Source organism: Sardina pilchardus, chromosome 14 (assembly GCF_963854185.1).
Source record: "Sardina pilchardus chromosome 14, fSarPil1.1, whole genome shotgun sequence".
Taxonomy (NCBI): domain Eukaryota; kingdom Metazoa; phylum Chordata; class Actinopteri; order Clupeiformes; family Clupeidae; genus Sardina; species Sardina pilchardus.
The window spans coordinates 13636919-13651272 of record NC_085007.1 but is presented as its reverse complement, the minus strand read 5'-3'; the positions used below and the strand labels follow the sequence as shown (position 1 = coordinate 13651272).

Genomic DNA, 14354 nt, shown 5'->3' with positions numbered 1-14354 from the left:
CTCTTATTTTAAAAAGAGAGTAGACCAGTTAGGTTTACCTTCACATAAATAAGTTGGAAAAAAAAAAAAATGTTTATCAGTCGGTGATGTCAGACAAACAAATCAGTCAGTCAATGATGAGAAGCCAATCATTTTATTTCCCATTTTTGGCTTTGCCAATGAACTGAAACCCTTTCCTCTTCCTGCTGTTCTTAAATTTCTTTTGGAAGTTTTCAGGCTGCACCTGTTAAAAAACAAAACAAAACAAACAAAAAACAGTTAATCAAATATTAACTGACTATACAACACAACATGATCATGATGAATCATAGCATGAATCACGATGATCATAGCAGATAACATCTGTCCCATATGCTGTATTATTTCAACCTTTTTGCGTTTCTGTGGAGCCTGCTTCTGCTCCTCCTCCTCAGTGGCAGAGACCTCCATGTCTTCTTCGTCAGTTTCAAAATCATCTCCATCTTCCTCAGCACCTGCCATTGCCTCTGGTTCCTTTACAGTGAAGAGGGATGCTGTACATAGAAGACAAAGGGCTTATCAATCAGAACTGATCATAGAGCACAGAACCACATTTATTATGGCATCTTTGTTTAATAGGGTAGATGCATTGAACAGTAACAATCCTACGTTCAAGGAACTGTCACCTGAACTGTTTGGATATTTCCCCCTAAATGGAATGTTGGTCAGTTTAATGTGGTCTTGGGGGCGCTGTGGCGCAGCAGGCTACAGCGCTCGTACCATATACCGGTCCGGGGACCCGGGTTTGAATCCGGCCTGCGGTCATGTCCTGATCCCACCCCATCACACATCACATACAAAATCCTCCTCCTCACGTACAAATCACTACACTCACTGGCACCCAAGTACATTACTGATCTCCTCCACCCCTACTCCCAATCACGGTCCCTGCGCTCCACAGGCAAGGATCTACTCACCATTCCCCGCACCAAACTAAAGACCTTTGGTGATAGGGCCTTCTGCGTAACTGCCCCTACCCTATGGAACAACCTACCATCTCCCATCCGTTCTGCCACCTCCCTGTCAATGTTCAAAAAGCACCTGAAAACACACCTCTTCTCTCTGACCTACCCCTCTTAGCCCCCCACCCCCTCCCACCCTCCCCACTCCTACTCTTGTTAAGCGACCTTGAGTATCTTGAAAGGCGCTATATAAATGTAATTTATTATTATTATTATTATCTCTCTCTCCCACATGTTTCCTGTCTACATCTTCACTGTCCTATAATAATAAAAGGCAAAAAGCCACTGGAGTTCACAGAAATGCACCATTAAGGAATGTAAGTTATATGGCAAATGTGTAAATCCTAGAGCAGGCAGTCCCCTCAAACTGAGTGACCTTTCAAGAAGAATACTAATGGGAGAGGCCACCAAGGCACCTTTGACAACTCTGAAGTTAAAAGCATCAGCAGCTGAGATGGGAGAAACTCTGCATACAACAACTATTGCTTCACCAGTCAAAGCTCTATGGGCGAGTGGTAGATCAACCGTTTCGTCTACAGTTCCTCCAAAGAGGTGGGAGACTCTAAGGTCAAATGAACAAAGGTTCTTTGCTCTGATGAGAGCAAAATGAGCTTTTTGGCCATCAGACTCGGTGCTATGTTTGGCAGACACCAAACACTGCATATCACCATCCCTAATTTGAAGCATAGTGATGGCAGCATCATGCTGTGGGGATGCTTCCCAACAACAGGCCCTCAAAGACTTGTGTAGGTAGAGTAAAATGAATTCAGCAAAACATATGGAAATTCTGGAGGACAATCTGATTCAGTCTGCGAGAGAACTGTGACTTGCGAGAAGATTTACTTTCCAAGACAATGACCCAAAGCCACAATGGCAACAATTTGAATGTTATTGTGTTCCCAAGACCTCAATCCAATACAGGATTTGTAGCTGAAGGGTTGTCTGCACCCACCCTGTGTAAACTGATACAATACCTGATATGACGGTTGAGCAGTTTTGGAAAGAAAATGGGAGTAAAACCACAGTATCCAGAGCCAAATTAAGACTCCACACATAAACAAACAAATTGCAGTCAAAAGTGCATCTAATTAAAGCTGACTTAAAGGGATAGTTCGGGTCTTAAGACACGAAGTTATATGGGTTCCCTGTCAGCAACGTTGTGCATCAACACTGACTTACCCCCCGACAGCGTCCTGTGAGCCGAGATCCAGCCGGTTTTTGATCAGAAGAAAGTAGTCCGGCAAGTTTCTGGGGTCACGAAAGTAAAGTGTTTTTCTTCTCAAAACCATATGCGTTGAAAAGAGTGATATATTTGCACCACAAAAACGTTGTCCAGCTGTCAGTAGCGCGCAGTGATAGGAATCGAGAAAAATAGATAACGAGGTTTGAATTTTTCCTGGACAACGTTTTTGTGGTGCAAATATATCACTCTTTTGAACACGTATGGTTTTGAGAAGAAAAACACTTTACTTTCGTGACCCCAGAAACTTGCCGGACTACTTTCTTCAGCATCAAAAACCGGCTGGATCTCGGCTCACAGGACGCTGTTGGGGGGTAAGTCATTGCTGATGCACAACGTTGCTGACAGGGAACCCATATAACTTCGTGTCTTAAAACCCGAACTATCCCTTTAAAGGGGATGAATATTTAAGCCAAAATTAAGTGATAGCAAAAATATATATTTGTATTATCAATTAACATCTTTTTTGTAGAAATCTGTTTTCAATTTGACATCAAAGCGGCCTTTGATTAGCCTGGTAGTAAACGAGACCCTGGAATCTTTCAGATTAAGGCCACGAATAATGAAAATGGCCCAACTCGAGGGGCGGCACCAAGGATGCGTTTTAAAATCTCACTGCATGCAATTTGATAACACGACGACCAAAAACTAAAGCTGTAGCGCTGTCGTCATCAGTTTAGCAGATCAGATACACCAATTTGATTGGCTACCCCAGATGGTTGGGGTAAACGTAATGTGCATCATTGCTCGTGCCCAGAGTATGTTGTGGACACAATTCAAATTGTGCTCTAGCGAGAACAATTTGACTGTAAATTGTTGAAAAAAAATGTCAAATTGAATTGACCAAGATTCCATTAATAAAAGCAATAAAAATATAACTACTGCTACAATCCAGAAGATAACCAACAATCTTGTACTTTTTTGCTTCAGTTGTGGTTCAATAGAAAGAACCATGCGAGACGGCAGCATTGAACTCTAAATAAAATCAAATCAGGCTTATTGGCCATGTATACTTGCGTATACAAGGAATTTGGTCTCTGCATTTATGCCATCCGTGAGTTAGAGAACAAACACAGCACACAGTGAACCAACAGTGAGTTGAAGCACACACTGCCCCATGGTTGCCCATGGCTGCCCTATACTAGTAAGACACTTTATGTGATACCCTACCAGTAAGGCTACAATTTCTAAAAGTCTGAATAAATGGTCAACTGCTATGGACATGAGAAAGGTTTAGAAGTTAGAAATGTGTTGAAATGTGGATTTTTTTGGAATAGACACAGCCTACTCACATGGGTAAAGGTCTGACATGCTGTCTTCTGAATCGCTGCCATCATCACCGCTGGAGCTGGGCTCCCACACTTCACCGTTCGCTTTTTTCTTATGGTTGTTCTGTCGTTTGTTATCGCCGTCATCTTCCTCTCTGGGTCGCCTCTTCTGCTGGAGATGAGCAGGAACAAATTCCACACCCTTCTGCTGGCACTCCTTAACTGCACAGGTATGCCACACAAACTTTAGTCCAGACAAACATCACCTTTAAAACAGTAAAATACCATCCACTTTAAGTGAAGTGAGAATCTAATTGACACATAAACACATAAAAAAATTTCATCAAGATGCTTAGTTGTCGGTTACAGCAGATAGCATTACTTAGACTTAGAAAACTTGAATGTCATTGAGAAGCAATGTGTTTTAGTTGTGTTAGGGAAATAGCCTACTGACATTTCTGCAGAGCTTTTTGAAACCGTTTTCCATTGACATGCCTTAGAACATGGTGAGGAAGGCGATTGATATGTCGAAGGGTCAGCTTGCAAAAGAGATGATTGCTGTGGGATACATATTGTACAAAATGCTGTGAATGACTTCTACTATTACAGTCATGACAAAGTCAGCAATGCAAAGTGTCCCAATCCCAGCAGGAAAAGGCTGAAAAAATATATACACGGACCGCACAATGTTTACTTACGGCTCTTTGGTACTTGGTACCACGTGGGGCTCATGTTGTCTGTAATCAAATTCAGCAACCGCACTCAATTTCTTGTATTTTTTCCCCTTAGTGAAGTTCTTTAGTTCATTCAGGCTGCAGGGAAACTCGTGTCCATTCAAGGTACATTTGATCTGAAGTATGAAAATACAAATGAGTGAACTGGGTGCACTAACTTAGTGCGCATCACCATACTTGGTCGACAAGGTTTTATGAACCAGAACCAACGAGTATAACAACACAGCATGTCTGACGTTAATGTTAACATATAACGTAGAGTACACAATGTATTGGCTTAGTGCTATCAGAGAAAATACATTTCTACAGTATCAACCTGGGAAAATAATTAGGTGCAAACCTTGTTGGCGTCTGCGACTTGGAGAAAAGGGTGATTCTTAAGGAAATCTGTGAGGTCTTTAGGTAGATCCGCCATTATCACGTGCAGGTTGGGCAACGTTGGGAATACTTAAAAACGTAACTTTACAACATGAACATTTCACATACTTTTGCTTATATATGCAGTCAATGCAATTAGCTTCCCAGCATGAGGTGACAACGTACGGCGAAAAACCTATGCGAAAACCACACACCAGATAAGTTTTACGCGAGCTCTGGGCACACTGTTTTGGGTACTCTGGTTCCGGGTCACGCTCAGCAGTGATCAAAATAAAAGTTTGCTGTTAGAGACATATTTTTAACACAATATAAACGACTTAAATACAACTCCCCATAAACTGACAAAAGGCTTGCTGAAACAAGCAGCCTAATAAATATATTCAATTGGTGTCTTTGAGGAACTTATAGCAGAGACAAAAAGGACTTTGCTACGTAAAATGAAGTAGCATTGTATACTCCAGTTCAATAGGTGGCGGTATACTGATTATCAACATTCGTTAGTAAATTCTGTCATTCTGTGCTGGAGTCTGGCTGGAGTTAGTAGACAGGGGACAGGGAGAGAGTGCCTCTAAACCTCAAACTCACTGTTTACTTTGTAGTTTTAGCTGTTAGGTGTCAAGCTTGTTTTGACTTCCAAACATATACATTAGAAGATCTCTGAAAATGGTATGTAATGAAACGATTTCGGAATTAATATCGCAACAAATTATGTCTGCAGGTCAAGTTTTAAGTCAAATTAGCTAGCTAGTAGATGTCTTAAGTTAGGTTAACTTGATAGGAAAGTGGAAGTGAGGGTATTACTATGTAGTTAAACGGGGAAAGACATAGCCTCAAATAAGTCTAAAACGACAGAAATGGCTGAATGTATTGTCTGTTTGTGATGTTAAAGTTAGTTGAACCACCATTTAGTTAGCAAACTGCTAAATTCACGGTATGTTGTAAAACGAAGTAGGTGCGGTTTGCTACCACGCTCACTAGCTTGCTGTTTAAAGTTCAGTTAATGTGACTTGTGTAGTTGGCTGGTCAAAATACTAAATGTTCTGTAATAATTCACTCCAAATTTGAGTTGCTGTGCCTTTCTACGACCAGTTGACATCGATTGTTGATCATCACACGTTAAATCCTAATAAAGTTGTATTCAGACGTTTCTAGTTATTACAAGGGTAGTATTTGTATGTAACTATCCATCAGTGTGCCAGAGCAGCGCCGATGTGAAGTGTGGGGTTTCAAGTGCTTGTATTTCATCTGTAGTACTTTGTTCGGGCCTTGTCTTTAAAGTAGGAGTAAAGTTCAAGTTGTTTTTTATAAAGACGTGCTCTGACTGCTTCCTTCTTTCGAAATCACCTACCACTGTACCACTGCAACTACAGAGACTGTTCAGGATGTGCAATGTTCTGTTTGGGGCTTTTGTTCTTGTAATTATTATGTGTGAACACACAGTCAGTGTGTAAGGTCATTATTGATACTGCCATGATTCCAGCTCTGTCTCAAGTTTTTGTCTCTCCCCCTTGCCCCTCCCAGGTGTCAATATTCGTAAAGACTTTATAAATATCAGACAACAATGTTTCCACCAAATCTTCCGGTCAAAACGCTTGTGTTCCTGGGGCTTTGTCAGTTTGGCCGAAGAGGTCTTGCTTCTGCCCCAGAGCTCAGAGATCAACCCAAGAAGATCGGTGAGCACTCATATATGTTTTCTCTCTCTGTAATAACACAATTAATAGAGTGGGAGTGATGTACATACAAAGCTTTAAAAAGACAGTCTTAACACTGGAAAGGGAAGTGTTTGTTTTATCATTTGAAACCACTTGTTTGTTTGCCATAAAAACGAGTTTCTTCCCCCTGTAGCCATAGTTGGAGCAGGAATTGGAGGCACTGCTGCCGCCTACTTCCTGCGGCAGGAGTTTGGACCAAGCGTTAAAATTGACATATTCGAACCGGGAAAGGTTGGGGGCCGCCTTGCCACGGAGAATATCGCAGGTGACGAATATGAGACAGGAGGATCCATTATCCACCCACTGAACCTGCACATGAAGCACTTTGTGGATAAACTAGGTAAGATGATCACAATCTACATCAGCAGGCAAATGAAAGCCTTTTGAATAAATGCTTTGAATGGGTTGTTGTGTTGATATCTGATATTATATATTGCAAAATGTTAATTGATCACTTTTGTTAGTAATTCAGGCCTATGTAATGGTACATGCTGAATGCAGTTGTAAGCAGTGATAGATATTGAATGTTACATATGTGGTAGACATTTCTGATTGCCATGTTCATAGGGTTGAATCCACGAAAGGATGTACCCTCTAAAATGGCGATTTTCGACGGGAAGGAGTTGATGTTTGAAGAGAGTGACTGGTTCATTGTCAACATCTTTCGGATGCTGTGGCAATATGGGTTCAACTTCCTGCGTATGTACATGTGGGTGGAGGGAATTCTGGACAAGTTCATGAGGTGAGTCACTAGGTCACAAGGTCACAAGGTCACAGAGGTGAATGCTCTTGAATGACTCAGAATACATTTGTTTAGACATATCCGCTCAGTTTGAAGCGCTCTTATCCTTCACCATTGCATTGATTTGAACGATGAATTGATTAGTTTGCATATATATACACACACACAAACACACACACACATACACACTCTCACTCAAAGAAGGCCATTGGGTGCCTCTCATTATGCCTCCTCGATCCTCGATGCTCGATCCTCGAGGGGCGTTCCCACTGATCTATAACTAACACTGGATAGACTATCCCATTGTTTCCCCCCCATCATTCTTTATGTAGATCAGTGAGGATCGAGGCATCGAGGAGCGAGGGAGGACGTATAAACGCTACATGAAACGCACCCATAGTCCTTCTATTCATCTGGTCTCTCTCCCTCTCTCTTCAGGATATACCAATACCAGCAGTTTAGCTACGCCTTCTCGAGTGTTGACAGGCTGTTACATGCGATGGGCGGTGATGCCTTTCTCACCTTAACCAATCAGACCTTGGAGGAAGCCATGATGGGGGAGGGCTTCTCTCAAAACTTCCTGAATGACATCGTGGCGCCTGTCACCCGTGTCAATTACGGTCAGAGTGTCCGCATCAATGGATTAGTGGGTACGGATGAATCATAAACTGGAATTGACCCCGTGTTTTTGAATTGCATGTCAGCAGTAATGATTATTAGCTCTAAAGTAAAGGGTTGTGCAGTAACTCAAGAAATTCATTTCAAAGTATTTTGAAGCCAAGGCATTGCTTTCAAAGGATATTTTCTTTAAAGACAACAGATTAGCAGATCTGTAGATTCAGCTAATGCTTTATAACTGGTAATTATTATTATTATTATTATTATTAATGGTTTAAAAGTTTTACAGTTATACAGAACATGTACTATAAACCTTTGAAATACTACCACCATCCCAGTTGGCACTGCTAGCAAGGTACAGTTGTAGCATTGTACTATGAAAGCTCTCTTCAAATGATTGCAAGGTTCTCTTTCCCAGAACACAGAACTACATAGTGAATAGCTTATTGGGAATGACTGGTCTGTCTATCAGTCCTTTACCTGACCGTGCATCATCAACAGTAATGTGAAGATGGCCCCAAAACAAGTTTTGTGTAAAGCATATCTCATAGTGGCAAATTGTTGCATAGCGTTACTTTTAATGTAAACCCTCTGTTCGCAGAATGAGTTTGGTAGACTTCAACACTGGACTGTGTTGTGCTTGCGGATAAGTGTAAGCTGGTGCTGTTTTGGGTCCTGCAGGTGCCGTGTCTCTGGCCGGGGCAGACTCGGGGCTATGGGCAGTGGACGGGGGCAATAAGAAGGTATGTTCTGGCCTTCTGTACCACAGCAAGGCCGAGCTCATTCAGGCACGCGTGACCGCCATCGCAGTCAAACACAGACCCTCCAAGAGTGGTAAGAAGCTGCTTTAATCTATTCTAGTTCTGTTGTGGTAGACTTTTACTTAATTACCTTTAACGTATTGAGTTCAACCAGTTTTAAAACACTGGTTGTAAACTGATATTATTACACTCTGAAGACATTCACTCTTGCGTTCAAAAAGAGTCGTAGTTTTACTCTTCACTTCTCCACTCCCCTTGTCATTAGGTAACCCTGTTAACCTCTATGAGGTTAATTACGTCAGCCAATCAGGTGCAGCTCACTCCCTCTATGACATTGTCATCGTGGCCACACCCCTGCACCAGGGCCTATCAGACATCGCCTTCCTAGGCTTTTCCCCGCCCATTTCCTCGCACTTCCCCGGCCGCTTCCACCAGACAGTGGCCACGCTGGTCCACGGCCGGCTCAACGTCTCATTCCTGGGCTCCGCCGCCGATCCGGCCCACTTCTTCTACTCGGACATCCTCACCACTGAGCACAAGCCGCTGGACATCCACAGCCTGAGCTCGCTGGACCCCGTGAGCATACCGGCAGGCTACGAGCGGCCGCCGGCCTCGCGGCCCTCCGTCTGGAAGGTGTTCTCGCCGCGCCCGCTGACGCCGGAGCAGCTGGGCGCCATGTTCGTGTCGTGGGACGAGGTGTCGGAGACCCGCTGGCTGGCGTACCCGGCGTACAGCCCGCCGCACCGCGGCACACCGCCCTTCGAGCTGCACGAACGCCTCTACTACCTGAACGCCATAGAGTGGGCAGCCAGCGCCATGGAGATGAGCGCCATCTCCGCCCGCAACCTAGCGCTGCTCGCCCACCACCGCTGGCACGGCCAGACCGCCAAGGTGGACCAGGAGGACCTCCACACCCGCCTGAGGGGGGAGCTGTAGAGGAGTGGAGTGAAGGGGGGTGGGGGTGAGGAGTAATTGTGGAAGGGTTAATTCAGCAAAACTCAAAACAGCAAAGGACATGAAAACGACTTGGTTCCTGCTGTTGTTGGACCAAAGTATACCTTTAAAAGGCTGCCTCACTGTTTGGTTTGGAAAATGATTTATAATTTAATCGCCAGGCCATTGGTCCTCCAGAAATTATCAACAATTTTAAGATAGTATCAAACACAAATGATTTCAAAATAATTGTAATCCCTTTAAACTTATTGACGATACAATAATGCAAAGGCCAGCACAAGTTAGTAAAACAAAAGTTCACCATGAAAGACTTTGAAACTGCTTAAGAAATCTATGTGACACAGTGCGATTCTGATACCAAACAACTTTTCTAAAATCTAACTGTTTTTAAAATGTAACTCTGGAGGAAAAACAACCTTTCACTAATCATGGAACCTACCTACCTACCTACCTTTATTTTCATAAAAAAATATGTTGAATAATGTCAAAAATGTGTAATTATCTTAAAGCAGTTTTTAATGTGTTTCAGGGTGGATTGTTCCTAATTTGTTTTCATGTAGATCTCCATTTCTCGCGGTCACTAGTACTGTTGATACAGAAAAATTCCCGAAAACTATCGGTTTTGCCTAGCTTGAGTTGCTACAGCCAGCAGCTGATGCAGTCAGGTAGCTACCTGTGCTACACTCCGGGGGGCATGTAGCCTACATGGGAGCTCACGGACATGCCCCCAGAATGTAGCTACCTACCTACCTGTTAGCTGCTGGCTGTAGCAACTCGATCAAGGTGAACCCAATTGTTCTACTTTTTTCACATTGAGAGTACTTGTGATCTTAAGAAAAGGAGATCTATGTGAAACCTCGCCAGATTTCTCCCTTAACCTCCAGACAAAACAACACTGTGCTGACGGTGTCACAGCAGTGTTCGAGTTCTTGAGTTGAGCTCATGATGTACTGTATTCTGACATGCACTGTGAGAGAGCAAATGAGCAATAATAGAAAGACCAATGTGGCGTGATGCTGTCACCTTTTGGAAACTTCTGTGTAACCGGATAAGCCATTGACACCGTTGGTCATTGCTTTTCAATACCGCTGACACAGCAATGCTGCAAGCGAATAGGGAAGTTCTGAAAAACACTGGGTTGATACTAATAGAAATGTCTCAGGTCTATGACGCCACCTCAGATGTTTTTGATGTGCTTGTTAGTCTGTCTGTGTTCTACACGCAGCAACAGAGGCACATTATTTCAGCAAGAACCTTTTAAGATCAAATGGCAGTATTTTGTGTGCACAGTATTTGTAAGTGACAAACACAAATGAGATTGATATGTTATGTTTTCTTAAGACACGTTTTCTAGGAAGTCATCCTCTGTTAGTGGTATAGACAGAAACCTGTTGCCTGTAGAAGGTGAATTTTCTGGATAGAATCTCTGTCTTCACTGTGTTGTGTGATTAGCTGCCAATGTCAAATTATCATTAACAGCTAGGTGAAAGTAGTTTACAGGATTTTTTATACAGTACAATCAGCTTGTCTCTGAGTGCTTCTGTGCTTCTTACAAGTCAAAACTGGGTGGTGTCCCTCTGGTAGTTGCTAAATAGTGACCAGTAGTGAGTCACTGTATCTTTTACATGTTAACAGAAAAACAGTTTATTTCCACTATGAATTGAAATGTATAGTGAAATTCAATTGAAATGTATAGTGGAAATGTGTGTATTGTATTGTGTGTGTGTTGTGTATTGCACCTTTTAAATCAAGGTAGGCCTACTGCTAGAATTTGAATGGCTTGTTTAGTGAGCCACTTGCAATAACCTGTCATTCCCAAAGTGCCTTTAATGCGTTTTTAGCAATAAGACAAAGATGGACTGTTTGTAAAGATGATGTGTGCTGCTGTGTAAACAGGGGCAAACTGAGATGTCTGTGAGTTTTCATGGGAAGTACTGCCCTGTGTCCAGGCTCTTACTTGATACCGTGACTGAAGCAGGCAGACAGACCCCTAGGAGTACAGTATAGCGTGGTCGAAGTACACTAAGATTGCCAGGATCCCGATATTTCCTAAAGTTAAGATCGGCAAAAGACCTTTATTCAATAGGTTAAAAGTAGCCTGGGTGAACTCAGATGAACCTGTTGGCGAATTTGATCTGCAGGTTGCCGTGGATAGGAGCTCATGGACGTCTGTTTCCGAATCACCAAAAAAAACCCAGGAATGTGTATGGAATTGAGTGAATAACTGCATTTGACACGTTTATTTACGAGGCCGATACGTTTGCTGCACTTCTGAAACGTTTTGGTAAGACTTGAATGCACACATTTATGTTTAATTTCACTCGTGGTTATGCCTGTGGAAGGAGATAAAGGGAGAGAATCAGGGCTCAGTAGGCTCCTTTCCAGACCGACCCACAGAGCAAATTCAAATATGCCAACAGTCTGGGTTCACCCAGTCTAGGTTAAAGGTGTTTGTGAGACGACGTCTGCTGCTGAGGGATTCTTACGGATCAAAAGAGCGTTGTCTTGCCACCAGTGGTCTCTACTTGGGGCTCTCCCTGGGGGCTGATGGAGCGCAGTTTAAGGTCTTCCCCGTTTCTGATACTATGTAGACCAAATAAAACGACTAACCCAAACTCATAGGTTAGAGTAAGGTACGTAGGGTGTATTTATTTTCCTTTCCTGTGCCTTTTAAAAGTCCTTTAACTACTGATTGGAAAAGCAATAACTATAGAATGATGCTGGAGTTTGTGTGATGCCATTGTTGACATTTATTCATGTGTTTTGTTTCTTTGTTTAAAAAAGAATAGAACTTTGTCTGACATACTAATCTTTTGTTTTCTGTGTCAACTGTAATATGAACATTAATGCACCTCTTCAATTGGTATTTATAATTAAAAATCAATCATGATTAAAAACTGACCTACTGATCTTTCTATGAGTAGAAGGACGAAGGCAAGTGCAGAGTGGACTGAATGGCATTAATAGATATGCAATAGACAAAACGTCTTAATGAAGAATTAATGAGTTTAACGATTAGTAGAATGGTTTAAAGAGGACACGTCTAGCAGAGAGTCTGGTCATAATTCAACTTAATTCAAATTGTTCAGGGATCTGCATGGTTGAATTGTTGGTTCATTTGAAGAAACAACACTAAATCTTGTTTTATGTTTCATACAAATGTTTTATTTTCTGAGAATGAAGGCACAGTTCCTCTTCTGCTGTTGGTCGTTTTAGGTCTGTGGGCTATGCTTACACGGCAGGGCGACTGGATCTGAAAACATCCCTTTCTGTATGCTTTCCATACTGTTTGCACTGACACCACTATGTCCATATACCAGTGCTGTACTGTGGACTGCATCTGATCTATGCCACTTAGGTGCAAAAACTGGGTGTTTGATCGTTGACCGTGCAGCGTTAACACAAGAAACTACTCCAGTGTACTGAGGGTCACTTTAACTGTGATTAAGTTGACAGTGAGGTCTTTGTTTATGATGCCAATAAACCAGTGAAATACAATAAACTGTCTGTTATCATTCTATGAAATGATATTTGATATTTCTAAAGTGGTTTGTTAAGAGTTATATTGTCATCTAATTGATTAGTATCACAAATAATTATTTTTGATGTAATGTTACATTCTGGACATAAATATACCTCTCTCAGTCAGATGTGGTGTAGTATGCAAGTGTAAATTAACAAGATTTCTATTAAATTGTTCAGAATTTTCTAACTCATTCTCTAAATGGGTGAAGAATGACTTAATGGTGACACCCAGTGGGGAACTATTGAAATTACCAGAAAATTCCAGAAAGAACTGAAAGTCCTGGTAGTAAGAGAATCATGAGAGACACGCATGAAGCTCAAGTCAGAGTCAGATGTAAAGCTTAACCAAGAGTGTTTCTCTTCTCCAAAACTGATGAGGTGAAGTGAAGATGCTGTGCCTTTATTAATTCCAACCTTCCATCTTTGGGGAGCTTCACCCAGCCTGGGTGCTGTCTCTATCCTCAGATCATTACAGTGGCCCTCACAAGAGATCAGCTACAGTATGTGCAGACCTCCAGGAAGTGAAGAGCAACCTGGAGTTGCTGAAGAGTCACAGCAGCAAGTCAACAGGTGCAGGAGTACCTTCTCTTTGATGAAACTGAGCTCACACCACTCTCACTGGACATCAGTAGGCCCTTCTCCCTCGGGCTTGAGAAGATGGATGACCACTTCTTCCGGTTGGATTCCCTGGTTCTTGCGTTCTGTTTTAGTTCTAAGGTCTGTGTTGAAGATGGACGGCTGGATCAGGATCGGCGAATAGATGATTTATTGTAGGTAGTAAAACAGTGAATAATAGAACGCCAGGCTAAGTCCTGAACAGTAAAAAACTGAGACAGTCGTGGATGTTATTAGAAGCGGGCTTCTCGCGACCAGCTCTGATCAGATGGAAAAATACAAGCCTGATCAGAACAATAAGCTATCATCTTCTGCCTATGCTATGAGGCTTGGATGGCCTCAGATGTTCCTGAGCCACAGGGCAGCATGACTCTCTTGATGGTAAATACTGTAGACACAGGCATAAGCCGGGTGCAAATCAAGCAGGCTAATAGGCCTACTGGAAAAAGCACCATGCCAATCTCTAGCTATGGTGAAGGGTATGTGATGATGTGGGGCTATTTTCAATTCCAAAGGCCAAGGGAACTTTATCGGGATGCATAATATCCTAGATCCATGAAATAGCTGGCCTTTAAAAATAAAAACCTGCCTGCCCCTATGTTAACCCTATGTGTTAAATTCCCATACTTCCTTCCCCTAGCATTAAGGAAAACATGTATTTATTTACGATACATTCTTCAATCACAAAGAAAATTGGTGTCCTTGGCGGTTTGATTTTGACTCATTTTTTGAATTAAGGCATTAAGATCAATGGTCAAATGATGATTTTATATTCCTGTTTTAGCATGGTATCAAATACATGTGCTCCCCACTATAAACACATCAGA

At 42.3% G+C, this 14354-nt stretch overlaps 2 protein-coding genes across 2 annotated transcripts; one reads left to right on the top strand and one right to left on the bottom strand.

Annotated features, from left to right (window-relative positions):
• Positions 1-114: 114 nt before the first annotated feature.
• Positions 115-4854, bottom strand: surf2 (surfeit 2). The gene is made up of 6 exons (XM_062555017.1): positions 4563-4854; positions 4187-4338; positions 3943-4046; positions 3513-3710; positions 370-512; positions 115-223 (listed from the first exon to the last, which is right to left on the bottom strand). Exons 1-6 carry the CDS (start codon positions 4635-4637, stop codon positions 134-136), a joined length of 762 nt encoding a protein of 253 aa, XP_062411001.1. The 5' UTR covers positions 4638-4854; the 3' UTR covers positions 115-133.
• A 285-nt stretch (positions 4855-5139) lies between these two features.
• pcyox1 (prenylcysteine oxidase 1) lies at positions 5140-12867 on the top strand. The gene is made up of 7 exons (XM_062553836.1): positions 5140-5266; positions 6122-6273; positions 6446-6652; positions 6880-7054; positions 7493-7704; positions 8354-8506; positions 8699-12867. The coding sequence occupies exons 2-7, from the start codon at positions 6162-6164 to the stop codon at positions 9367-9369; spliced, it is 1530 nt and encodes a 509-aa protein (XP_062409820.1). The 5' UTR covers positions 5140-5266; positions 6122-6161; the 3' UTR covers positions 9370-12867.
• The last annotated feature ends 1487 nt before the right edge of the window (positions 12868-14354 follow it).